General features: G+C 59.5%; 1 protein-coding gene across 1 annotated transcript; it reads left to right on the forward strand.

Moving 5' to 3' along the window:
* Positions 1 to 393: 393 nt before the first annotated feature.
* Positions 394 to 26,993, forward strand: GFRA2 (GDNF family receptor alpha 2). Its single transcript, XM_086477154.1, has 9 exons — positions 394 to 433; positions 5,801 to 6,115; positions 9,898 to 9,981; positions 14,333 to 14,681; positions 25,043 to 25,152; positions 25,238 to 25,378; positions 25,484 to 25,659; positions 26,611 to 26,664; positions 26,865 to 26,993. The coding sequence occupies exons 1-9, from the start codon at positions 394 to 396 to the stop codon at positions 26,991 to 26,993; spliced, it is 1,398 nt and encodes a 465-aa protein (XP_086333280.1).
* Positions 26,994 to 27,205: the final 212 nt, after the last annotated feature.

Consider the following 27,205-nt stretch of genomic DNA (forward strand, 5'->3'; position numbering starts at 1 on the left):
CACCCGCTCGGCGAAGACGCAGCCGCCCCCACCACATCCCTTCCCCGCCCCGGGAGCCAGGAGCTCGGCACAAACCGCCGGCAGCCCGGGCGGGGATGCGGGAGGCGGAGAACCGCGCTGCCCGGCGCAGCGGCTGAGGGCCCCGGCTCCGCGCCGGGCGGAGCGCATCCCCCCCCCCCCCCCCCCCCCCCCGCACCCCCCCACCCCGCCGCCCCTCCGCCCTTTCTCTCTTTCGCAGCCCACCGTCCACTCCCGGATTTGGGATCTACCTGGTCGCCTTGGGAATATATCTATTATTTTTTTTTTTTCCTTTTTCCTCGTTCCCCTCTTTTTTTAAAAAAAATTTTTTTAAATTTTTTTTGCACACGTGGAGGGACGCGTGGATTTACTAACATGATCTTGGCAAACGCCTTCTGCATCGTCCTCTTCGTAGGTGAGTGGCCCCGGCGGGGGATGCCGGGGGGGGGGGGGGGGGGCGCTGGGGGATGCTGCTGCTGTCGCCTGGCAGGGCAGGATGGCAAAGGTGGCATGTCCTTCCCCTGGGGGGGTGGGCTGCAGAGAGGGACCGGCGCTCCCCGCGCGGTGGGCATTGCTGGGGGGGCTCTGCAGCAAGAGAGGGACGTGGGTTTTAACTAGGGGCAACTTTATTTTCCTATTCTCTATCAAACTTAAAACGCTCGGGGGGGGGGGGGGGGGGGGGGCGACACACCGCATACGACAACCCCAACTGCCCCATCGGGGCACACCCCCCCCCCCCCCCCCCCCCCGCCTCTGGCACCGCACGGCCGCGATCGCCATCCGAGGCAGCGGGGCAGCATCAGCGCTCAGCGGGCGGCAGCGAAGCTTCGTCTTTCAGCCCCTCTCCCCTTGTCGCCCGACGGGTATTTGCATTTCGGAGGGTACCTACCCTCTCCCCCCCCCCCCCCCCGCCCTGTGTCTCCCAGCGCCCCCCAGCCGTGGCTGCCACCCCCCCACCCACCCACCCCCTTCGGTGCCCGCCAGCGCCTGGGAGCTCGGCGTGGAGAATCGGTTCGGAAAGTTGAGCTCATCGCGTGTGTGTGTGCGTGGGGAATTGCTGTCCCCTCCGTGGCAATTCGTGCGTGTTGCTTTAGGTCATGGGTGAGTTATTTAGGAGCTCTGGCTCTGCCAGGGAGGAAGCTGAGCGTTTCTAGGGCAGCCTCCTGCAGAGCTGGGGAAGGTGCAGCCGAAAAAAAAAAGGGGGAGAAGTCGGAGATCGCGGTGGATCTGGGGGGAAAAGAGCAGAAAATGTGAAAAGTCCATTTTTCTCCTCTTGCGGGGCTGGGTGCACGCAGGAGCGTGACTCGGGCGTGTGCCGTGTCGTGCTCCATCCAGACGCCGTTACGGCAGCACCCGCACCCCGCTGCATCTCGGTGGGTGATCCCCGACACGCAGCCGGCACCCAGAAAAGCTCTGCTGAGCTCCTGCCTGGGCTGGAGGAGCATCACCCCTGCCTGCGAGGGCAGGGAGAAGGGACGGGGAGCTGCTGAGGGAGACCTGAAGGTTGGCAGAGCCAACCTCCCCGCAAGAGCATCCCGCGGTGCGGGGCTGGGGGGGTGCAGGCAGAGGGACCACCGTGCATGGGGGGGCTCGGCATCCCCGAGGAGGGCTCTGCTCCCTGGGTGAAATGGGGGTGATGGGCTCTCCCTCCCCTCTGCTCCCCAGCACAAGCCCTGTTTGGCGAAGGGAAGGGGTGCCGTGCCGGTGGGGTTGGGGGGAAGCTGGTGCCTCACGTGCTTTTGTGTGGGGTGCGACACAGGCCTGAGCAGTGGGGGGGGGGGGCTGAGCCCCAATTTGGGGTGCCCTTCCCTGTGACCTGCCAGCGACAGAGCGTGCTGGGGAGTGTCGGGGTAGGGGGAGCACGTGCCCTGCCTTCTGAGCCAGAGAGAGCAAGGAGGGATGCTCTGGGGGAAGGTGGGGGGCACAAGGGGGAAGACATCTGGGCAGGGGGGACGATGGGCTTGGGGCGGGGGGGGGGGGGGTGCTGCTGGCACTCTGTACACACGTCTGACTCGCTGCTGGACGCCTGACGAGCGAGATGCAGGAGGACGGGGACCTCCAGGCTGCCCCACCCAAACCACAGTCTGTTCGCCCTCGCAGGGGAGGGAGGTTGCATGGAAAGCAAGACCCTCTGCCCCCCCCTTTCCTGGGTGCCCCAAAGGTTTCATGGGTGCAGGAGGGGATGCTGGGCGGGGAGGCTCTTCTCCCCCCCCCCCCCCCAGCCAGAGGAGCTGCAACACCCCGAACAGCGATTGCGGGGAAGCCGTACCCCCGGGTTGAGCGTTAGGGATGGGGTGACCAGCCTCATCCTCCTGCTTTCCGAAGCAGCCCCCCCATGGCATGGCCTTGTGGTGAGGAGCCCCGGGAGAGCGAGGCCCAGCTTTTCCCATCTGGGCTCTTTCCGAGGAGCCAAAAAAGCCCTTGGGTTGGGAGAAAGCGATCGCTGCCACAGCGGCCAGGCTGGGAGGCTGCACGTTCCTGAGCCTTTTTTTTTTTTTTTTTTTGGAGTTGAGTTGTGAGGATAAATATTTACCTCTAAAGCTGCCTGTGTCCAAAGGTCCCTGGCAGGACCAGTAAAAGGAAACGTGTATTACAGCTCGAAAAGAGTCAACACAGCCTGATGCTGCTGGGGGAAGCCGCGGGAGCGAGAGGGAAGCGGGCCATCGCGTTGTTTGCTGGCTGGCTGGCGGAGGCTTGTGCATCTGCCTGCAAATCCTTGCTGTGCTCTGACACCCCGGAGACTGCCGAGGATTAGGTTTAAATTCTCTGCAGATGTTTTATTGATATGAGTTTAGCGAGTGTGTATCTGTAAGGCGATTTCTTTTGGGGAGGAAAAACCCCTCGGCCTGCCCCTCCACCCCAACTCCTTCACCTTGCTCCTCTGCGGGGGTCTGCGGAGCTTTACCCGGCTTGGCAGCGCCGTGAGCTGGGAGGAGAGGAGCGCCCCAGGAAAAAACACCCCTCGAGCAGCCAGACCTGGGGGTGCTGCTGGATTTGGGTGGCCCAAGCCGTCCTGTCCAGGCTGTGAACCGCAGGGAAGAGCTGCTTCTGCCCTTCCTCCTCCGGCGGGGTGGCTTTGTGCCGTGCTTCGGGATCTACTGGCACTCCTGGCTCGGATGCGGGGCGGGATGCTGCGGGCACCCTCCCCGGGGCGGCCGAGGTGGCACGCAGCGCCCTGCCCTCTGCGAGGCCGTGGAATCGAGCCGGGAGGCCGGGGCCGGCTCACCATCACGCATCCCTGCCGGCTCCCCGGCGGGTGGATTTACTGTTGGGCTTCCTTCCCATCCTGGCACGGGTGAGTGGCCGCCCCAGCACCGGGGCATGCCGCTGAGAGCGCTGGGGCCCCTCGCAAGGATGCTCCGTGTGGTCCAGCGCCTTTTGCACCGGGGCAAGGCTGGTTTCCCTTCCCTGCCTGCCTGCCAGCACCTCCGGTCCCTGCCTGGGAGGCCCGTGGAGCCGGTGGGGAGCCGGAGGAGAGGCTTCGGATGGCGTTTTGGGAAGAGGCTTCACGGCATCGGCTGGAGAAGACCGAATCGGAGCTGAGACCTGGGCAGAGGGCTCGGGGCGAGCACCAGGCAGACCTGCAGCTGAGCTGGGCGAGGGCGGCAGAGGAGGAATGGCACATGGTGGAGCTGTGGGATGGCTCTCCATGCCCGGGAGCCGATTGCCCTGGGGCCGACGGCTGCAGCAGGAGCAGGTTGTCCCAGCTGCCGCACTGGGTGCCTCGGGCTGGGGTTTCCCAGCGTGTAAAGGTGCAGAGCTGGCCCCTTTCTACTCAAGGTGTCAATGCATCATCCATCTCATGGCGAAGAGCTGGCGTTTCTGCTCTGAGGAGCATTTGGGGATGCCTGTTTCTCCTCTACCAGTCCGGGCTGTGTGTCAGGAGTGTGCCTCCGCTGCTCACGGATCCTGCCTGCCTCCCCATGTGGAATATAATCCTGAAAGGCCAAGGAGGGCCTGCCCAAGGGGCATCTGCCACCCCAAATTGGATCTAACGCTGGTGTAGGGGCTCTGCCCCTGCTCTTGGTTACCCGGACACTCTCCGGACCTCTCTGAACCCAACAGCGTTTGTTCGGGGGCATCGGCTGAAGATGAGGAGGATGGGATCCCTTCCTCGGCCTGAGCGCAGGCAGCGGAGGTGCTTCCACCCGGGGCTGCTGCCCGTCCTGCTCCCCCACCCCCGGCATTGCCCCCCTCCATCCGAGCATCCCCTCTCCTCTCCCCGTGGCCCGAGGAGCGTGTCCCGACTCGGCGAGGTGGGCAGAGGCGTGCGTGGCCGCTTGCCCCCCCTGGGCACGCAGGAGGCAGGGGACGGGTGTCCACCTTGGGGTGGTGGCAGGGGACAAGCCCTGCCTGCGTGGGGAAAAGCTGCTGCTCCCCACCAAGCGTGGGAGCTGCCTGCGTGTCCTGGTGGGTGGGTGGGTGGTGGTGGTGGGGGACACGACACGGGTGGCCCTTGTCACATGCCTGTAGGTGTCACTGTCCCCCTGCCATACCCGGCTGAGCAGCCACGGGTTGGGAAGGGGCCTGGGAGGTGGAGGTTGGCTGTGTCCGTGTGGTGCTTTGCATGGGGCAGCGAGGGGAAAAAGGGGGAGCTGCTCCCCAGGGGGCAGGGGCAGGGGCAGCACTGGGTGTAGGCGTTGCACGGAGTGGGGTCTCCCTCTGCATCACCCTCCGGGGCAGCCGAGGATGCCCTCCAGGTCCCGTGGTGCCCACCTTTGCCCGCTTCAGGGCTTTCCCTGCCTGTGGGTGCAAGCTGGCAGAGTTGGGGCAGGGGGTTGTCAGGAGGGGCAGGGGGTCCTGCCCACCCCGTCCCTCGTGCACCCATGGTGGGAAGGGACCAGTTGTGCCAACGCTGCCCGTCCCCCTTCCCCGTGCACCCGTGACGGGACAGGCCGGTGGCCTTGCCTGGGGTTGGCTTGGCAAGAATCTATTCCAAAAAGAAAATGAGAAAATGACAGAAATAGCGTGAGAGCTTGAGGGGGTGCTGGGTGGGAAGGGGAGAGCACGGAGCCGCTTGCCGAGGCAGGGTCCAGGGAGCGGGCTTGGGCAGGAGCCGGGCGAGCTGGGTGGTTGCCACCCCGAGGGGCGGCTGGCGCGGAGGCGCGCAGGAGGCCATCCCCGGAGGGGAAGAGTTTGTACCGAGCTGCAGCTGATTTGCAGCCCTGCCAAGCCCGAGTTGCTCAAAAACCCCATGAGTCAGATGCCCTAAAAATGCCCTGAAAACGATGAGCCGCCAAATAAAATCCAACCAGCAACGGGCACGGAGGGCTTGGATGGGCTTTCTGCTGCCCTTGGCTCTTGAGACGTCAGGCGTGGAGGTTCGTGTCCCCAAGCTCCAGGGCTGGAAACACGTTCTGATTGTTTGTTTGCCTGTTTGGGTTTAATAAGAAACAGAGAGTCCCCTGGCATCGTGTGGCTCCAGGAGCCGAGGTGTTGGGTTAACCCTCTGCCTCCCCCGCCCCGCGTCTTGGGGCACAGCGCTGTTGCCTGTGACACCCCGCTTGCTTTTTGAGGCCACCAGCTCAATTTTGCCACGTTTGGCAGCCCCCCCGGCGGGGTTACGGCTGGGGACACATCCAGGCTCGGTGCAGGCGTGATGGAAAGATGTTAGAGCAGCCTGAAGGTGGCTTTGACACTGGGAACCAGTTGGGGACTGTGCCTGGGGCACAAGCTGATGCGTGGGGTCCCAGGGAGGGGATGCAAGGGGTTCGCCCCGCCTGGTAGCCCACCCTCACCTCTCTCTGCCCTCATCTCTGTCCTTCCCCTGCCCCTCGCCCAGATGAGATCCTCCGCTCGCTGGCCGGCCCCCTGTCCCCGCCGGGGCAGGACCCCCATGGCTGGCGGGTGCCGGTGGACTGCGTGCGAGCCAACGAGCTGTGCGCGGGGGAGCCCAGCTGCAGCTCCCGGTACCGCACGCTGCGGCAGTGCCTGGCCGGCCGCGACAGGAACACCATGCTGGCCAACAAGGAATGCCAGGCGGCCTTGGAGGTGCTGCAGGAGAGCCCCCTCTACGACTGCCGCTGCAAGCGAGGGATGAAGAAGGAGCTTCAGTGCCTTCAGATCTACTGGAGTATACACCTCGGGCTGACCGAAGGTACGGGGCAGGGCTCCGCGGGGGTTGCGATGGGCCGGAGGGTGCTGGAGGGGTTGGGAAGCTCCAAGGGCAAAGTTATTGCTGTATCAGGCTAATTCAGTGAACCCACAGCGGCCTCTCAGGAAAGATTCCAGGACGTTAGAGGCAGCATTTAACCAGACTTTCAACCATAAGATAAAACGAAAGGGGTAGAGGCACCACAGTGCTGCTCCTCATCCCTCTGGGTTTAAAGAGCCAGCGGTAGCAGGGATGGTTTCCACACAAAAAGCAAGAGGGTGTTGATGGGGGCTGGGCTGGCCAACGTGGGTGCGGGGCGAGGGAGAAACAGGCTTCGTTTGCAGCAAGAGCTGGTCGCTATCGTGGCAAATCCGTTGTGCCCAAGCCCCTGCAAGCCAAGGCAGGGCTCCTCTCCAGCGGGGCTCCCTCCCTCCTGCCAGCCCCCCAGGAGGAGATGCGCCTGCGGGGTGCAGAGGGAAGCCAGGCTGGGGCACGGCTTTGCACCTCCACGCCAGCTGTGGGGATCCCTGTGGGGTGCAGAGGTTGTTGTTGCCTCCTTGCCCGCCCCCCCCCCCCCCCCCCGGCCCCCCCTGTTAGCCCTTGCTCTGCGGGAGAGGGTTTGGGGGCTGGGGAGCAGCAGGGAGGGCTCGCTGGGGTCTCACCTTGCAGAGAGGCGATGCACCAGAGCCTGCCGTAATTGCAGCCTGGTGAGGAGTAAATCAGAGGCTGGAGCAGTGCAGGTAATTGAAATTGGATTTTGCTAGCCTGGGGCTGGTTTGTTCGTTGAAGGCAGGATTATCTACTGCCTGGAGGCAGAGGGAGGCAGCGGGCTTCCCCCACTGCCCCTCGCCCCTCTCCAGGGGCATCGCTGGGGCTGGGGCTGCCCTGGGGGCTGGGGCTGTTGGTCTCGGGCGGCATTTTGCTGGGCTCAGGGGCAGGAGCGGCCTGTGAGGGGCTCAGCTGGGGCTGGAGTGGGTGCTGGAGGAGTTGACTTTGCTGCCACGTCAGCTCTACCCCTTCCTGCCACCCTGCGCAGCTCTGCCAGCGCCCGGCTGGCCCCAGGCTGCCGAGGTGCTGAGCCAGCATCAGTCCAACGGTGTAGATCCCTTTAACGGGCTTACGACTGGCTCTGCCCGTGGAAGCTCTTCAGTCCAGCTTCAGCTTGTGCAAAACCTCCCCGGAGTCGTGGCACGGTCCTCGCAAGGGCACGTGCCCACCTGGCCGGTGGCAGCTCGCGAGCGGACGGACCCTTGGCCACCCGTCGCACCAAGTGCGTTGCCAGCTTTGGCCCCGCTTCCACCGATGATTTGGGGCTGTAAAAATGCCCGTTCCTCCGCTGTTTCGTTACCCCAGCTGAAAGCCACCTCTCCTTTCGCGGCTTGAGCTAAAGGGGTTCATTTGGTGGAGCCTGCGGAGGAGCCTCCATCCCTGGCAGCCACGTTCCTGCAGCGGGCGCAGGTCTCCGACCTCCCTCCCGAGCTGGGGTTGAAGCCAGACGAGGTGGTGGTGCTGCTGGGAGGGCTTCGGTGGCAGCGGCGAGGATCTGGGGAGCAGTACCCGAGCGTGCAGCCCCCCCCTGGGTGACATGGCCTTCAAAACTGGGTCAGCACAGGGACTAGCCGGCCCAAAAACCAGCTCAGAGCAGGAATTACTGCTTAATTGTTTTCTACCCCTCATTAGCAGCCTTCATTCAGCAATTTCAGAGGGCTTCGCAAGCATGAATGAAGGATGCTTTAGTGCTTGGTGGGTACTCCAGGACGTGTACCTGGAGGAGGAGGAGGAGGAGGTGGGAAGAGAAGTGATTATACCGAGTCTTGAGGAGAGGTAGAAGCTTTGGGGAGATCCAGAAGCTCATAGCTTTTAACGTGCATAAACCAGTGAGTGTAAAAGCAACGGGGAGCCCACAGCAGACCCTGATCTTCCGCCTTTTAGCAAAGATGCTGTGCTCGGTGGCCTCCTGTCCAGCCCTTTGGCTGCGGCAGCTAACCTGTCCCTGCCATTAAGGAGGGCTGCTTTCACTCCAGCCTCATTCCTGGAGGTTAATTGCATCTCGGTGAGCTCACGAAAAGTCCACTGCCCTTTTAATGCTCAGTAATTTTCCTAGCAAGCAGCGGGATCCAGCTAGTATTTAATTATTTATCGCATTGGCAAAGCAATATACCGGGAGGTTACGGTGTTTCCTAAATGCACTTTAATAAAGGTGCTGTTTGTCATCGGAGCATTAGGAAACCTGGCGAGGGGAAGGGGGTTGGCCTGAAGCGGGAGGACTTTGCAGGCTGTCCGGAGCGGGTTTCTTTCCCCGTGACGAGCAGCAGCAGCAGGAGCTGCCCTCGGCCCCCGGCGGGGGCTGTGGCACCCAGGTAGCATCACCCAAGGTGGTGGCAAGGCCAGGCGCAGGGTGATGGGCTGAAACCCCACGGCTGCGGGAGGCAGCCCAGCCTGGCGTCCTGCCGGGGGTCTCCCTGGGCACCCACCCAGCTCTGCCCTCCCGGATTTCCAAGGAACGATGCTGAGGAGCTGCTGGGCTTGGAGCGAGCCCTCCCGCATTGCTCCTCGCCTCCTAATGAGCTTGTTTTCCAGCACAGGGTTTCAAGTGGCTCCTTAATTACATGGGATAAACGCTGCTGCCTGGGGCTAATAATAACTCGGTAAAGCACGAGGGGGCTGGAGTGGTCCCGGCTGCCGGGGTCCGTCCCCGGGGCAGCCCAGGCTCACCCGCAGCGAGGGCACCCGGTGCGGGCAGGGATCCTGCCGAAAGGGCTGCCAGGCACAGCGGAGATCGATGCTCCAGGCTGCTGGTCAGCCTCTAACTGGGGCTTTCAAAGTCCTGCCATTGATTATTTTTTTTTTTTACTATATATATATTTTATAATTTTTTTTTTTTCCTGTGGCTGCTGGGGTTTGAGGAGAGCGTTTCCTCTCCTGAGAGCCGAGGCCAGCTGTCCTGAAATCGGCCTTTGCCGGCGCTACGTGAAGGGCGGGCGGCAAAAGCACGTGGCTTCGCGCTGAAATCAAAGGAGGGAGAGAGGGGGCTTTGCTGCCAGCCTGGGGACAGACGGGCCGCGCTCAGGTTCCCTCCAGAACGCGTGGATTGTGATGGATGAGCCCCTGGAGCGCAGCGTGGGTGGCTCGGTGGTGGGGCTGCTCTGGTGCTCAAAGGACGAGGCTCTCCGCTCGGGTCTGTATCCCCCCGCGGAAATAGTTCCATTTTTCCAAAATGCATCAGAGTGGAGCGGAAAACAAATCTTTACGGTGTTTTTTTTTTTTTAGGCAAAACGCTTTTTTTTTTTTTAATTGCAACCACAAAAAAAAAATGATCCAGGGTTGAGTACAGACCCCAAAACTTCCAGCTTGCCGCTGGCCCAGCCTCTGCAGACGTAGTCACAAACCATCGACCTTTCAAGTCTGAGTTCCCTCAACTCTTGAGGTCAGTGTGAACGCGGCCGCTGCCAAACCTGACTTGCCCGAGGAGCTGAGCTTGCGGCAGGACCCAGCCGGCAGGCAGCTGCCGGCAGCAGCGCAGACCTGCCTGCCCCGGCCGCAAACTCCCAGCCAGCAAAAATTAAGCTGAGTTGGTCCAAAATGGGCTTTTCCTTTCGTTGCAGGGCAGTGATTTAAATGCCTTTTTTTTTTTTTTTTTGGTTTTCCCTCCCCAAATGGCCGTTGCCACGCTGGGGGGTGGTGTGTGCCCGCACCCAGCTGTAGCCTTGGTGGTGGTTGAGCTTATTCGCTGTGGTTTTTAATTTGCTTTTTCTCTCCCTTCTCTTTCTTTCCTCCCACTCTAGGAGAAGAATTTTATGAAGCTTCCCCCTACGAGCCGGTCACCTCTCGTCTCTCTGATATATTCAGACTTGCTTCAATTTTCTCAGGTAATAAAAGCAACACGCTTCCACTGTTTTATCTGCTCTTGCTCACGAACGCAGACCCGCTACCGAGCTCGCTGGCAAGGAAAACCTGCACCTCCTTCCCCCTGTGGTTTGGTCCTTTTGCTCCTCCAGCTCCTGTGGCCGCTCTCCTGCCCGGCTCTTCTCCCATCGCCCCAGATCTGATGCCTTGAGCATCAGTTGAGGGCGACACGTGGCCGGGACGCTGAAGCCTGATGGAGGGGCTGGTTCCCTGGGGTTTGGTGCACTTTGGGACAGATCCTCTCTCTATTTCAGACCTTCCCAGCAGGATCAGATGTTGTGGGAGCGGGTGAGCCCCAGCGGAGGTGGGGGCTTGCTTTGAGCCCCTGCCCGGCAGAGCGATGGGCAGCAGCCTCCTCCTTGGGCTTCCTATTCCCCCCCAGGCTCTGATTTGGGTTTTTACCTTTTGGACTCGGCTACCTCCAACCATGGCCTTCTATCAAGTAGCTGAGGTGGCTGGAGAGCCCGTTGTTCCCTCGTTTGTCTTGCCAACAACGTGTCCCCTCCCACAGCCGAGTGTCGGGGCATTCGGCAGGGAAGAAGGGGGAGGCGCAGGCACAGCCCGGGCTCCGGGCGGGACCAGACCCTCCTGCTGCCCATCCATCGCTCGCTGTAAAGTGGTTTTGTCTTCTGGAAGATTTGGGACTGTCAGGACTCTGGGAAGCTGAGGGGGACACCCCATGTTTGCTGTCCCTCCGTAGCCGGGAGCTGAGCTATGGGATGCTGCTGGGAGAGGGATGCTGAGCCCTTCGGAGCGTCTCTCTGACTCCACGTCCTCCTCTCGGGAACCCAAACTCTGCCACCATCCTCAGGAACTTTTTTTTGCCATCTATTTCCATGACAACCCTCCGTGCTGCCACCACCCCACCCCCCCCTTTTCAAATTAGGTCAGCAATGCCTTGGCTTCTCTTTGCTCTCCCTCCTCTTTAGCCCTTTCCCCAAAAGCCCACCACCACCACGGGCTTTTGGGGGTCCCTGCGTCCCTAGACCTTGTGCACATGGGCGAGAGGGTGGTGGCACCTCAGTGATGCTGTGCCCCCCCCTGCCCCCCAGCCTGCAGCCACCCCGGCTCACTTGGGGACATCTCGGAGGAGGGCTCTGACGCCGCATCCCCTCGCTGCCGTCACCCGCCGGGTTTTAGCTCCCGAAGCAAATTTGCCAGGCTCCCTCCGGGGAGGTTAGCACAGGTTTCGGGATGACGATGCCACCCCCTCCCGTCTCCCGCCCGCTTTTTTGGATTACATTAGCGTCAAGGAAATATTTTAGCTGCTGGAACGTCTGAAAAGCAAAGTGTCTGGAGTGGGGGATTAAACGCTCATGGGTTGATTTATTCAGAAAAGCAAAGCGAGAGGCGGAAGGAAGGCTGCCTGGCAATTTTGGGGCTCGGGGAAGAGGGAGGGGAAGGGGCTGTTGTTGTGCTCCAGAGATGTCCTGTGGCAATCGGGGTGGTCTTCCACCCCCTTCTCCATCCCCCTCGCGTGGGGCTGGAGCGGTGGGAGCGGTGAGCGGCTGCCCCCCTCCCCGGACCCTCAGCCCCAACCTGAAGCCGAAGCGATTGAAGCAAATGAGCTGTTAGTGTTGTTTCTCGATAACGAGGCTGAGGCAGAGCGCTGCTAATTGCCTGTGGGGGTAGCGGAGGGATTACCTTACCTTTCTGGAAGGAAGGGGCCGTGTAAGCGATGCACGCTGCTCTGGCTGCTCCTGCCCTCGGCGGGCAGGCTGCTGGGACCCGGGAGGGGGGTTGGCAGCGTCGTGAGCGAGCATCGTGAGCGAGCACCACAGCCCTCCCCACACACGGGGCTTTGTGGTCCCAGACCACCCCCCACCCCATGGAGCTGAGCATCCCGGGGCCAGCGGTGAGGATGCTTGGTGGTGCCAAGGGGTGCCGGAGCCTGTCCTGTGGAAACCACAGCCTGCAGGGAAGAAGGGAGAGGCTCCAGCGGGGAATCCAGCCCCACGCTGTGTTTCTGCCCACGTGGGCGCCAACCTGGGGTAGCAGCACCCAAGAGGCGGGTGGGTGTCAGACCCCCGGACTCAGCCTATGCTGTGCGCCATGGAGCGGGCTTGTGGCAGAGCTGCCTTCCCTACCGCCCTCCTCTTCCTCCTCCTCTCCTCCTGGCCCCATCCTGCCCTGAGAGGCCAGGCAGAGCCTGCTGAGGGGATGACTGGTGGCACCGGTTCTCCCAGCGTGATCCCCTCCCTGGCTCCTTGGCCCCCGTTTCCTTCTCACCTCATGAAATTTTCATGCTGGTGCTTTATTAATGAGCTCCCCAGAAACCCTGCGCTTTCAAGCATCGGCTCTATTAAAATGCATCCAGGTCCCCGCAGGTCTCAGGCAGGGCAGGAGTGATGATGCTCCGGAGGATTAGACAATAAGCTGGCACTTTGCACAGATCCCACGCTTGTGCCGGAGAGCCGCCGCCGCGCTGGCTGGTGACTGCTCGCAGGGCTCGGATCCGGGGCCAGCACACCGGGGTGCAGAGGGTGCTCGGTGCATCCCCCTCAAATCCCAGAGCTGGCCTGGGCGAGGAGAAAAGAGAGCCATGTGTCCCCCCCATCCTCTGCAAGCGCCTTTTTCTCCTTCTGCTCCTCTGACATCGGTGTCATGAGCTGTCTCCATCCTCAGCCCTTGGCTGGAGGGACCGTCCCCCGGCACCATCCGGGCTGCGGGAGTTCCTGCTGTGAAATGGCAATTCCTGCCCCATCCCATCTCTGGGTCTGGGCTGCACAGGGAGGGTGTGAAGCTCCAAAGGACTCATCTTCACCTCCTTTCTCCCCGGCTTTGTTCCAAACAGGGCTCCACGAGGAGCAGGGGGGAGGATTCCCCCTCCCCGCCCAGCGTGGTGCTGGTTCATGCTCCAACCATCCGTCAGCTCAAACGTCTCTCTTAGCTCAGGCGACCTTCTCGCCCCTTGCACTATTTTTCAAGGCGGATCTACTTACAAATCATATATCATAAGGAGCGTTCACTTCCCGTATGCCTTATCGAACTCCCCGGTAGATCTCCACGGGGGGGTGTTCACCACTGGGATGACACGTTTGGCATTTCGAGGGCTCTCTCCGAACAGCTTTACCCCCCCTCCCCGGGCTCTGGGGTCTCACAGCATCACAGCCCACCCGGGGGGTGCTGGTCCTGGGTGAAGGGGGCCGTGGGGACCCCAAAGGTCAGGACTGGTGGCACCGAGCCCCCCCAGCAGCTGCGGACACCCCCTGAGGGGATGTGGGTTGGGTTTGCATGGGTCAGCACTGGGGGGGGGGCTTTCAGTGAGACCCCTGAACGCAGGCAGTGCTGGCCGCTCCTGGCTCGGAGGCTCCCGCTGAGTCGTTTAAGACCGTGGGAAAATGAGACAAAGTTGGGTCCCGTGCTGCAAAGGACACCCCAAAAAGCTGCTCACCTGCAGGGCAGCCCCCATGGGCAGCGGGGGGAGGCAGAGGGAGGTGGGGGCCACCCCTCACTCAGGCAGCTGCTGCCCATTTGCTAATTAGCAGGGCCCTGCAAATACGTCTGGTAGGAAACCCTCCTCGGCGCGGTCGTTTGTCTTTGCCAGCAGAAGCTGAGGAATCCACGGGCTTGGCTGGGCTGTGGAGGGAAGGAAATTAGGGATGAGATGGCTCATGCCGTCAGGTGGCTTCTAAAATAGCACCTGGGCTGCTGAGGGCGATCCATCATTTTGACTGAGAAATAAAAAAAAAAAAAGGAAAATTCAGCGTTTGTTCCCACGCGGTGGTTTGGCTTCGTCCATCCTCTCCCTGTTTATTTGCTGACGGCTGGGGTTCCCGGGCTGGATGCGGGATGTGTCCGGTGCCCGGCTTGTCCTCATCGTCCCTGGCCTGCTCAGCCCTGGGTGGGGGCTGGCTGGGGGTGACCTGGTTTTGGGGAGCTCTAGGAGAGGATGTGGGGGCTGGGGGGGGGAGGCCCTGTGCAGCTCAGCAGATGATTCTGCTTTGGAGCAGATTGAATAATTAATAATTATTCTTTGAATAATTGACAAGAAAAAAAGAATATTGCAAATTCATGGTGTGAATGATGCTCTCAAGACTGTTTGGCCATGTCGTCCCCCCCGCCCCACCACTGCAGTCGGTGCACGTTAACCCTTTCTGTGCTGGAGGAGGACCTCCAAATCGTGCAGGGGGGACAGGGATGAAGCGGTGTCATCCAGCCCTCTCCCCATTGCCAGCAGGGTAGGGACAGAGCTGTCACGCCAACGCCAGCCCCCCCCCCCTTCCCCGTAGCATCTTCCCCCAGGTTGAGGCCATCTCCCCATCCCTCGGTGCCACCCTCACCCCCTTCTCCCTCTCGCTCCCCGGGGGGCAGGAATGGACCCCGCCACCAACTCCAAAAGCAACCACTGCCTCGACGCGGCCAAAGCCTGCAACCTGAACGACAACTGCAAGCGCCTGCGCTCGGGCTACATCTCCACCTGCAGCAAGGAGATCTCGGCCACCGAGCACTGCAGCCGGAGGAAATGCCACAAGGCTCTGCGCCAGTTCTTCGACCGCGTCCCCAACGAGTACACCTACCGCCTCCTCTTCTGCTCCTGCAAGGACCAGGCTTGCGCCGAGCGCCGGCGGCAAACCATCGTCCCCTCTTGCTCCTACGAGGACAAGGAGAAGCCCAACTGCCTGGATCTGCGCAACACGTGCCGGACGGATCACCTTTGCCGGTAAGGGCTGCGCCGGGCTCTGCGGGGGCTTCCCCCAGCCCTTCCCGGTGCCCCAGGGCGACCTGGAGGCTGTAGCAGAGGTTTCGCGCGGGGCCGTGGCGGGTTTGGCGGTGCTGTCTGGTGGCGCGACCCCGTCCCAAGTTGATTTGTTGCGTTTTCCCGATGCCGAATGGTTTTTGGCTGCTCGTGGTGAGGCTGAGGCGTGGCCTTGGGTTTGGTCCCTCCTTGCTGTGGGGTGAACCCACGGGTTTGTGCGGGGCTGCACATGGTTTGCGAGCCTGGGGGCTGCCCACCGAGCCCCGCACCGAGCTCTGATCTGCCCCGAACCCCCCAGCTCTGCCCGGGAGGCTGCAGTGGGGCGAGGCGGCAGTGGGGCGATGCTCTCCGGCAGCGCTCGGGGTGGGGTGGGGACGTGGGGCAGAACCAGAACAGCGGGGACGGAGCTGCCATTCTGCTGTGAACGGTGGTGCTGAGTCCCTGGGGACCGTGCTGGCTCTGTTCTCTACCCGGGACTGCTCCGTCTCCCCAAGCTGTGGAGGGGATGAATGTGCAAAAGGCAGCGCGGCAGTGGGGGCACCCGCACCCTGCGAGCAGCAGAATCCCTCGGCGTGCTTCCAGCACCCCCTGGGAAACTTCGTGGCTGGTGAAATCTTCTGTTTTCCCCGTGCCAGAGCAAAGTTGGGAGATCAGGCTTTTGTTCCGTTATGAAACTCATTATTCATACGGCAAAAAACCTCCTGTCACCCTCCAGGGGCTGGATCAGCCTCATAAAGAATATGTTTCCTACGAGGAGGAGGGTCGTTTTGCCATCAAGGTGATGGAGTTTCCCAGAGCCTGGTGGTGAAATAAATAAATAACACAGCTTCAGGTCTTCCTCTGGCTGCAAGCGAATGTGTTTGAAACGTGGGAATGCGGCTTTTTATCAAAAAGTAATACAATAAGCCAATGTCTATGAATAAAAGATACCAGGGCTGCGCCGAGTCGTGGCCAAATTAATGGTAGCACCTCTCCGTCAGCAGGCCCGATGCTTGCTCAGACATTAAGTGCTGCGGATGCTTCCACTCACGGAGGGGAATAACCTGCCTCAGCAGCACGTTGGGGGGACCGGAGAGGCCACGGAGCTGCCGAGCATTAATTATGAGCCCGTTCCTGCATGAAATGAGATTCTGCCAGAAAGAGGTGAAGCAGCAAAGGGGGAAGCGTGTGGCAGCTGCTTTGGCTCTTTGCTCCAAGTGGGAAATGCGGGGGATTTTTTTTGGCAGCAGCGTGGACACTGCCCGGCTGGGGAGAGGCAGCCCTGGCCTGGGGGGTCTCGCTCTGCAGAGCACCCGAATCCAGCGTTTATTTATGCCTCCAGGATTGGGAGTTGGTTTGCAGGGTTTTGCCTTAACCTTGGCTGTTTCCTCCCCGTGATGGGGCGTTGTGGGGGTTGCGTGTGGGTGCGATCCTGGGATCTGGGCTTGCAAGAGAAGGTCCCATCCCATCCCATCCCATCCTCTCCTGCAGCTCTGCCCCGGCGAGGGGGGCTCTGACAGCGTTCCCCAAGGCTCAGGCAGGCAGGTTTGCTCCAACACCACCCCCCCCCCCGGTTAAAAGTGGTTATATCAACCAGGCTGTGGCACTGGGGTGCAAGAGGGGTTGAGAGCCTGCGGTGGGGAGCCCGTGCTCAGGGACGCTGGGAGATGCTGCCGCGCTCCAGCAGCTCACTTGACCTCCTTGTGTTTGCAGCTGCGAAAGCGTTTCGAAGCGGTGACCTACCGGGGGTGAGCCGTGCCCGACACCTGAGCTGAGGGGGGGAAAAAATAAGAATTTTTCTCTGTTGATGTGGCCTTGCAAGTGAGAGAAGGTCTGGCTTTTTTTCTTCCTGGATTTTGGGGTGGAGAGGGCTCCGGCAGAGCTTTCTAGCAGGGGCTGTGTGGGCACCGTGCTTTCCCTGGGAGCGGGCATGCACACACAGGCTGCACTTTATGGTCCTGGCTGCTGTTTTCCCCCTCCTCCTTCTGTGTCTGGAGGTCTTCTGCCAGCACATCTTCCCCAGGGATGAGGGAATAATGGCCCCGCACGCTGTGCCTGACGCACACGTGGGCATTGCATCCCCTGGCCCGTGGGGAAGGGCTGTGGAGGAGAGCTGGTCAAGGAAAACCATCATTAGCCAGAGGCTCGTGTGAGAACCTGCTGCCCTGTCGGCTTGACATGAGCCGCCTGGCTGTCCAGCGGCTGTGAGTCCGTCCGCCTCGGTGCTGCCCCAGATGCGGGCAGGGAGTCTCAGCTCCCATTGCTGTGGGTCTAATTTCCCAGTTTAGAGCTGGGCATGGACTTAACCACCGGCTGAACCCTTCTCGTCTCCTCCTCCGTGTGTGTTCCTGGTGTTTCCCAGCTGCTCCGGGCGGAGAGCACCTAGCAACCCTGGAAAGCCCAGGCTTAGGAGCTGAATGAACTCTAGGCTGTCCAACCACCCCGTAGGTAACGCAAACTCCTCCAGTAGCCGCTGTCTGTGCTTCGTCGGAGGCTTTTGACCAACGCAGAAGTGCCAGAGGTGTTTAGAGTGGGTTCGGCTTGGAGCAAGGGGGTCTCATTCAGTGGTGACGCTGAGGTCCCTTCTGCGGGCTCTGCGCCTGATGTGGAGCATCGACAGACTCCAGCGCATCCCTCCAGGACCCCGTGAGATGCTGCTGGTCCAGCTCCGGGGGAGCAGCTTGTGCTGCTCTTCTGCAAAAGCCTGGCAAGCTTTGCAGCCGTGTAGGGGCAGGGTGGGTTTGGGGTCCCCCTTTGCCGAGCAGCTCTGCGCTTGTTTTACCCAGACAGGGTGGTCTGTAGGGCTGCCTGGTGCTGGAGCGGGGGGATCTCCTCTTCCTCCTGCCTTTCCAAAGCCCTCTGCATTTATAAATAACAAAGCATTGGCAGGCAGCCGCTGCCAAGATCGTCACCAGGCGCCGGGAATGTGTATAAACAGAGCGTGCAGGCTTTGTCCTCCTTGCCACGGCATCGGCACCCACCGGCCTCCACCCAGAAGCAACCGGGCGTGAAACCCCTGCGTGTCCCGTCCTCCCGAGCCCCTGCCTGCGGGCGAGGCGAGGCTGGGGTCTGCCGTGGGGTTTCCCACCGATGCCTGTGCTTATGGGGCCGGCATCGCAGGGCGAGGCTCATCCTCCTGATCGGCACGTGGGACCGGCGAGGGCGTTGCACTCAGAAGCAGATCGGGAAGCTGCTCCGAAACCCAGCGGTGACAGGAGATGAGATAATGCTCCCGCACGGCATGCGAGTGTAATTAAGCCTCCTGGCTGAACGCCTAATGAACGGCAGAGCCCTCTCCACCGGGATAGGACTTTGCGGGGAGATTTTTGCTGCCGCCTGAGCTGGGTGCAGGGGGCTGCCCCTCGTAGGGAATGCTGCTCCTGCAGGGCACAACCCACCCTAGAGGTCACGTTGCTTCCCTCCCAGAAAGAAGCGGAGGTGTTGGGGGAGAGGGCAAATTAATGATCCGGCGTGGAAAACTGTCCTTCTGGAGGGTTTCACGGCTTTCTGCCGCCGCTTTTCCGGCTGTGCAGGGCTCAGTGGTTAAACGGTGTTTGTACGCCAGCCCCTGCCCCATCAGAGGTCACAAAGCTGGGGAGATAAAAGCCACCAGCTCTTCCATCTTGACCAGGAGCGGTTCTGCAGGTGGCTGCTTTCTGAACGCTTCGGACCGGGGTTATTTTAACCAGCGGGCAGGGTCCTGGCGTGGAGCAGGGTCTGGGTCACCTGGGGGTCTCTGCGGTGAGGAGGAGGGTGCTGTGCAGCCCCAACGCTCTGCACTGCCCTTCTGAGGGCACGAAGGGGCCAGGCTGTGGCCCCCGAGCTCCCGTGCATCCCTGGATGGGCTCAGGTCCTGGCGAGGGCGAGTGCTCAACCCGTGCCCTTCCCTTGCTGGGAGTGGGGCGCAGGCTCTGGGTTATTCTGGGTTGAAATCCCGGGTTTTGCTCTAGACGAAGCAATTCAAATGTCCCTGACCTGCGAAAAATCCCCAGCGAGATGTCCCAGCCCCAAGCCCTTTCGCCCGGCTCCCAGCCACGAGAGCAGGAGCAATCAGGCTCAGATCGCTGCAATTTGTGAAGCTTTTCATGCCGGGAAGCTTTTCCCGGCACAACGGAGGAGCCTGACAAACTCGCCGAGCTTTGTGTCTGATTGCAACGGACAGGTTTTAGCTCCCAGAATATAAAAACCTTTTGCAAAACACTAACCTCAGCTAAGGGGAAAGGGAAGGAAAGGGGAGAAAAGAGCTGATTTCAGCAGCTGCAGTTTGCTGTATTTTTCATCTTGCATCAGCAAGTCGGGAACACAAATAATCTGGTCTTATATGCTTCAGTGATGCTGGTGCTGAAGAATTTCCCAGCCTCCACTGGCTGGAGCTCCTCAGCATCCAAAAGCAGGGTGATGTTTCATTTGCCTGAGTGTTTTTTCCCCCATTTTCAGCGTATTCGTGGCTGGGAAGGGGGCCGGATCCTGCCCAGCTCCTCGCAGGACCCCTGCGTCCGCGTGCGTTGGCGAGGTGCGTTTCTGCACAGCAGAAGCCGTCTCTCTCTGGCTGGGTTGGGATGCTAATTCAGGAGCCATACCCTGGGGAGGGGAAGCCTTGCTTCATCGCCCGAGGACCCACGAGGGAGGCTTGGCTCGGGGCGTGTGCGAGGGAAGGAGCGGATCCAGGCCAGCTTGGTATTGATTAAACACCAAACATGGGAACAAAACGCTGCTGGTTTGTTGGTTTTTTTTTTTTTAAAACCCACGTCCTCGTCTTCACGCCCTTTGTTTAGCACAGACAAAATGCCATCTATAATGGATGTTTCCTTGATAAACACTGGAGCGGCAGCTCAACTTTCTCATTACACGGTGTAATGAGAGCGGCTCAGAAGTACGGCTCAGCTGTCCACATAGCTGTCTGGGAAGAAGAAGGAGGAGAAAAAAATGCTCCTGGATTTAACAGGGGCTCTGGGAGCTGGCAGGGAGCAGCGATGCTCGCGTCTGGAGGGGGACAGGGCGCAGCTGACGGGTCCCCCGGGGCGGGTGGGTGCACCAGGGCTGGGCAATAACCTGCCGGAGGAAGCTTCCAAATCCGACCTTCAGCTAGCAAATCTGCAAAGGTTGGTGGCTTTGGCTTCCTGGTGTGGGGGGTACACTGGGGCAGCACCCCCCGGGGTTCCTCTCCCCTGGGGCCCTGTGGGCACCCCCTGCAACGGCAGCTGGAAGGGATCTCTCAGCCACCTTGCTCAAGGCTAACCGTGCTCTTAACAGAATAATAAGTCAATTCGCGCTGAATAATTAAATAGAGAGCCTTCATAAGTATTGACTTAATGTGACAGCAAGTCTATACTGACTCAGGGTTTGCTTATGTAAACACAATCTCCTGTTCGGCTTAGTTAGCAGTTCAATGAAATAGAACAGTCCTTCAATTAAAATCAAATGATGCATGCGTTTAATTCTTCCCTTCTCATACCGGGTAATGATAGGGTTTGAGCATAGGCAAGAGGATAAAAAAACCCCACAGTCTTTCAACTGCTCTTATCTGTGATGAATCAAAATGCCGTGTCCTAAAAATACATACGGATAACTAAACTTCTTAATTAACGGCTCCTAACTAAGCAGTTGGTCTGTTGTCTGTTTGTCTCCATGGTTTTTTTTTTTGTTTTTTTGGTTTTTTTTGTTCCTCTTGCTGGTTTAGCTCTGCTTACTCTAATCTGAGGATTTCTCCTTTGCTTCCCCCTGGTCCGTTCTGGCTTTTGCCTCTTTCTTGCTGCCCCCATCTCCCTGGGCGAGGGGTGGCTTTGGGATGGGGGACCAGTGCCCCTCCTACAGGGAGATGCTACGATGCCGCAGGGAGATGGTTTCCCCTAAAAGCAGGAAGAAAACCCTCTGGTCTCCAGAGGTGGCAGATAACTTCTCCTGTTTCCATTGATCTTTTTTTTTTTTCCCCTGTGAACTATTTACTGGCTTTGTTAGAGGGTCATCCGGAAAAGCGGAGTTTTGCTCCAGCTTCCCTCATTTCTTTAGCTGATCCGCAGGGCTCTTTGAATTACCTGGCCGCTGTTCTTGGTGTTTGAGGGTAATTTTTTGTTTTATCTCAGCATCTCCTGGCTTCGAAAGCGTTCCTCTCCAGCAGGACAAGCCGGCAGAGCGAGCGTCGGGAGGAGGATGCCCAGCAGGCCCGCGGGTTTTTCGTGTCTTGCTGAGCTTTTGCATGTTGTCGCAGCTTCTTGAACATCCCCTGCTCCGCGGGAGGGGGGGGAGAGGCGTGTTTCCGAGCCGCCTCTCGACGCTCCTGTCTATTAAAGCCATTTTTCCTTGGTCCCTGTAAATTGCCTGTGAAAAACATGTCTTGAGTAATCTCTGCATCTCGGACATTTTCTGCATGAAATATTCAAGAGCCTGATACCGTTCGCTTTGATGGGTGGTGAGTTATTACCAGCACCGGGCTTGGACTTCTCATGGGCACGTGGTGATGGGAACAATTAGCACCCAGTTAGGCACTTGCATCTGTTCTGGGGTTTTTTCTGCTTAAAAAATTGCAACGCACCAACAAGCAGAAAAAAGAAAAACAATCAGAAATCCTCTGCTGTGTAGGTAACTTCTAATGTCAGAGCGCGGGTGTCTTGCTGGCACTGACAAGCTGCTTCTGGATTCCTGCACGATAACAAGGCTGGGAGATGAGTTGGCAGCCGGGAGCTGACGGGATGGTCCCCGCAGCGATGCCCAAAGTCCCCTAAACGGGGGATATGTGCACCGGGGGGTTGTGTACGGGTGTGTTACAGGGACCCAGGTCCCTGGGAGGTGCCTGGAGTTGGGCAGGGAGAAAGAGAAGTATTAAAGCCCCCGGAGCTGCCTCCCCTTGGCATCATCCTGCTCTTTTCACCCAGAAATCAAACGCGTTTTCTAGATGCATCAAAGAGAAGCAGCTTGGAAACCCCTAACTTTGAGATCCAGCTCTTGGAGCGGGTTTGGGATATGATGGATGCGTGTGCATACATATAATTAATTTTTGTTAATCCCTTTTTGAATTCTTTTCTTTTTTTTTTTTTTTTGGTGACTTGGAGGCCTCTCAGGAAAACAACGTGCTGGCCGAGGCTGTGCTCTGCAGCTCCCCGCGCCGCCGTCCTCCTTCCCCATCCCTGACCCAGCTGCCAGCCCAGCTCTTCCCAGCTCAGCTCTGGCCTTGGTAGGGATATACTGGCCAGACCCACCTGCTGCCTCGAGCTGCCAGCCAGCAATTTGGCACCGATTCCTCCTGTTTCTGCTAAGATGGACTTGGCTCCCTCTCCTTTTTTGCCCGGGCACTTAAAAGCAGAAATCTGAGAAGCTATGGGCCGGCTCCAGTAAGGTTTATTCCTGGCAGTTAGAGCCTCATCCAGTGACTGCAAACTCATTGTGTACAACGGAAAGAGTGACATCTGGCTTGGATATTCTGGAAAGATTACCAGCTGGCTTGTCATGTATTATGAAAAGAATAACATTTGCCTTAGAGGATGCTACAAGCCAGGAGCAGGGCCCCGGGGAGCAGCGTGACAAATTTTCGTGGCGCTCGGTGATGAACTTGCCACAGTTCTTTAAGAGAATTGACGTGCCTTCGCCTCTAATTTGGGGCGAGGGGAAATGCTGTCGGAAACTTTATTTATCTCCCGTGGAGGGGAGGAGAAGGGAGGCCAAATACCTTCCTGCAGTGGGGATTGTACGAGAGGAGCAGAGTTGGGGCTTTTCTGCTCTGTGACACCCACCCTGCGCTCTTCCTCCTGCTCCCACTTTGCAAGTGGGGAGCAAAACCCCCTTGGTCTGTGGCTGGTTTTGGCTGCAGGGAGGGCTGAGCACCACGGGTGTCCCCTGGCAAAGCTTCTCTACATGTGCTGGGCTTCGTGCACAGCTCCAGCGAGGGAGACCATGTGCCTAGAGCTGCGCATCAGCCCCAGGAATGGGTGCGGGAGGGGAGCCCCCAGCCTCCCTCTCTGCACCGTGGGCAAGGCGAGTTTTTCTGTCCCCATGTGCTAAATCCCCAGGGAGGGAAATAAAAGTGGGTCTGGTGAAAATAACCTGCTCCTGGGATGGGTGAGTTTTGTTTCCAGGAAGAAGGAGAGGGAGAAAGTTGGCTCCTTGTCTCACACAGGAGAGCTGCAGAATCCCCTTTTTTCCCGAAATCGGTGCTTTAGCCCAACCCCACGTCACGGAGTGGCTGCCCCACACACCCCTCGGTGGCATCTCTCCCTGAGGCGATGCCGACTGCGTTATTGCTATTTATTAGCGTCCAACGTGTTGAAGAGCGTGGCGGTGCCCAGGAGTCCTGTCTTCTCGTCGGGAGCGCTTGAATAACCCAGATGAAGAGGCTGACCTTGCCCTGGAAATTTGCAGCCTGTCGGGAGGCTGTAAGTGGGTCAGGTAGCTGGTGTAAGTGGGAAAATAATCCAGTTCATGCCGCTGGCAGCCCATCAGCAGGTAAAAAATTGAGTGCCACCTGCATGCCCAGCCACGGAAAGCAGCAAAAAGAGATGCTGAGCACACGGGTGACTCTTACCGAACCCCCAGCTCGGGCAGGGAGCTCGCTGTGGGGTGATGCTGGGGTCCCTAAAGGGCCAGGGAGTCCCCAGAAGAGGCTCAGCTGCTCCACAGAAGATGGTGGTGGCTGTGAAACCCCGTGACCTGGAAAAAGCCCCAGTCACGGATGGCTGGAAACAGCAAAAGTCTCCAGGAAACCACTGCATTCCTGCATGGAGCATCCAATGCTCTGGTCCAGCCCCGAGCAGCTGTGCTTTGTTCCCTCTTATGTTCTTTCTCCGGTACGTCGCCCATGGAAGTGCAGTCGCCTTCTGCCTGCAGGCTCAGCAGCAGCATCTCTGCTCCTCCCCGAGTTTCGGTGGTGCCTGCCCCGCTCTCTCCCTTTGTGCACTCGAGATCTGGTGGGGTGAAAAGTGCTGGGTGGCTGTAAGGTATCACTGCAGGTCCCTTTTACTTCGTTCGGTCACTGCTTCATTTGTTCCTCCATTAATTTGATCGAAACTTTCTGAAAATGCATCATTCCTATTAAAAAAAAAAAACCCAAATATCACCACAATTTTTACCCTTTATTTTCATCCGTTCTTATGGCTTTAGGCAGGTACCGTTGGATGATTCCATCACTGGTTGGACAAAGATGACATTTAATTAAGACGGAAAGAAAAGGAAGCTAAAGGAAGATAATGTATGCCGCCTTCTTTCTATATGAAGTGTGGAAAAAAAAAAGAGCTGAGGAACTTTTCTGTTGTGAAATGCCAGGTCTCATCTACAGCATCAGCAACTTGGCTGCTTCGCAGCGATTCCTCCCTGAGTGACTGAGATCCAGCGTGGGCCACAACTCAGCCCCGCGTCCGTTCATTTAATGACGGAGTCCGTTTGGAGAACGGCAGCCCATCCGTCTGTCCGTCCTCGTCTGCATCCTGCCCGTTTCTTTATCCTCCTACCTCGGTGATTCAGTTCATCCCAAGAAAAATCCCCAGAGCGTGGGTTTGTGTCAGCAGAGCCGGGTTACTGATACACCTGGAAATAACCGTGCTGCCCTCGCTCCTTGTGCTTTTTCTCTGCATTATGCCGGGCGGTGAGGGAAGATGAGAAGGGGTAACCAAGCCAGTAATCGAGTTAGGAGTGGAAATCAGCTCCTCTGCTCCTCTTGTCCCTTCTTTATTCCTCCTGGTCCTGCTGTTTCTCTCCATCTCTGCTCTTTCTGCCTTTGCTCTGCCCCCCAGAGCTGAGTCTGGCAAGAGGGCAGGCAGGGATTGAGGAGGAGGGCAGGCAGGGCACGAGCATCTCAGCCCCCGGGGTCTCTGCGAGGCTTCCTTTTGTTTTTTTTTTTCCCTTTCTCAGCTTCAAAAGAAGAAAAGAAAATGTAAACCCCAACCTCAGGCATTTTAATTGCACTCTAAGCTTTAACATTTCAGAGGGAAGATAAAAACAAGCAGTGAAATTTTACAGTCGCGTAATGACGCCGGGAGCAGCGCGGCCAAATGAGGTTGTGAAGTTTATGGTGTGCTCTGCCAGTCGAGACAGCGCTTGGGAAGGGCTGGGGAGGTGGGGAGCGGCAAAGGAGGGAGGCACGAGGGTCCCACGCTCGGGGGCTCGTCCCCAGTGGGGTACCCACCCGCAGGCGGGCACCCCTCCTTTGTCCTTGACCCTCTGGCAGGCTGGGGCGACCGGAGGCGAGGCAGAAGCTGCACCTCCCGAGCCTAGATCTCATTTCGATCTCCTCTCACTACCCCACTTATCCTCTTTCCTCGCCTTTCCTTTGTGAAAATGTCGCTCCTTGCTGCTGAATGGCTCCGTGCTGGGAGCGGCGGTGGAATCCCATCCCGCTCCCTCTTGCTCTTGGCACCCAGGTCCCGGCTGGCTGATTTCCACACCAATTGCCAAGCCTCCTTCCAGTCCCTGACGAGCTGCCCCGGGGACAACTACCAGGCGTGCCTGGGCTCCTACGCGGGGCTCATCGGTGAGTGCCGGGGGGGGTCGGGATGGTGAAGGGTCTCTCCCACCGCGGCACCTCATCCCTCTTCCTTCTCCTCGCCCGGGAGCAGGCTTTGACATGACGCCCAACTACGTCGACGCCAGCACCACCAGCATCACCATCTCGCCCTGGTGCTCCTGCAAAAGCAGCGGCAACATGGAGGAGGAGTGCGAGAAGTTCCTCCGAGACTTCACGGAAAACCCCTGTCTCCGTAAGGCGCTTCCGTGTCCCCTTCCTCACCCTGCCCCATCACTGCCAAGGTGCAGACACCCCTCCCCCCCCACCCCCCCTCCCCCTAAATATCTCCTGCCCCCAGGAAACGCCATCCAAGCCTTTGGCAACGGCACCGACGTGAACCTCTCCCCCAAGAACCCCTCGCCCCCCGTCACCCTGCCACCGAAGACGGAGAAGAGCCCTGCCTTACCGGATGACATCAATGACAGCAACACTATGTACGACACGAGCATCATCACCACCTGCACCTCTATCCAGGTAGGGCCTGCGCCCAGTTGCTGCTGGGGGGTACTGGTCTGGACTGGGGGCACTGGTCTGGACCCTCGGTGAGTCTGTCAGCCAGGAGATCGGGTGCGGCCCATGGGCAGCAAAACGTCCTGCTCGTGGCGTGCGCCTCGATCTGGATGCAGCGTTGGTACCCAGGTGCCCGGCGGGATTTGGCCATCCCTGGTAATCGGGGGGGTCTGGGCACTGCCCAGGGGTTTGGCGTGGGAAAAGGAGGGACCTGTGCCCTGCCCATCCCCTTCCCTTGCTTGGGGCATTGTCCCCTGCGTGGCACTGCGCTGTGCCCAGAGCAAGGTGAGCTGGCGTGCCTGCCCCCAGCCCGACTTCTCCTGCCCCTGCCTGCTCGGGGTGAGAACACCTTGAATTCCACGTGGTTTTGGGAAACCTGAAAAATACGTATTTTCTTGCTAGTGCCTTCATGCTTTTCTCCCTTGGGTGGTAAGGTGCCGCTGGAAGAGGAGTGGGACGGGGGGACTGTGGCCAGTGGGTGTCACAGGGCTGTAGGCAGGGTCCTGGCAGGAGTGTTTGGCCGGGGGGTGTCACAGGGCTGTAGGCAGGGTCCTGGCAGGAGTCTTTGCAGCAGGGAGCGGACCTGGGGCTGAGATGAAGCTGCGCGAGAGCTCGCAGCCCTGTTGTGTTCGCCCTCTCTCCTGCTTCAGGCGGGAGCCCCACGAAACCCCTGAGCTGCCGGGGGAGAAGGGAAGAGCCCCTGTCCTTTCTTCTCGGCTTTTGCAAAGCTCTTCACGCGTCGACACCAGCCACGGCTTCCAGTCGGGCTGCAGGCATCACCCCGCGCCCTTGCAGGGCAGCTCTGCAGCTCCCAGGGGAATCTGGGGACCCCCAAACCTCAGGGTGAGACCCCAGGCAGGAGCAGCCCTTGGGTGCACACACTTGCCCTCAGCCTCCTTCCTTTCTCCTCCCCAGGAGCACGGACCGAAGCTAAACAAGTCCAAAGAGCAGAGCCTGTGCTACGCAGAGGTACGTTTGGGGCAGGGGGGAGCGCGGGGAGGGGGATCCCGGGGCTGGGAGCTGTTTCCTACTGCAAATGGCTCGGGAAGGACGTGCCGGGGAGCGCCGGCTTCGCTGACCAGAGGGTGAAAATAAGCGTTTTTCCAAGGTTGGCTGCTTTTTCCCCCCAAAAGGACCCTGATGAAACCCTGCTCTCCCCTCGCCCGCAGACCCAGCTGACCACGGACATCATGCCAGACCAGAAGACCTTCGTGGACCAGAAGGCAGGCGGCAGCCGACACCGGGTGGGCCGGATCCTGCCCCTTGTGCCCATCCTCCTGCTGCTGCTGGTGTTATAGAGGGGCGAGGAAGGCAGCGGCCGGCGGGACGGGGACGCTGGAGCGCGCACCGGCACGCTGGCTCTCGCCTCGGTTCCTGCTGCGGCGGTGGGGAAGGCGAGGACCGCCTCGTGCTGGAGACTGAGCACCGGGGATGCCGAGCCCCGGCGCGCCAAGCGGCAGGAGGACCTTCACCGTGCTGGGAAACTTTGGTGGTTTTCTTCCTATTTTCA

This window comes from Leptosomus discolor, chromosome 23, assembly GCF_034619465.1.
Source record: "Leptosomus discolor isolate bLepDis1 chromosome 23, bLepDis1.hap2, whole genome shotgun sequence".
Lineage (NCBI taxonomy): Eukaryota > Metazoa > Chordata > Aves > Leptosomiformes > Leptosomidae > Leptosomus > Leptosomus discolor.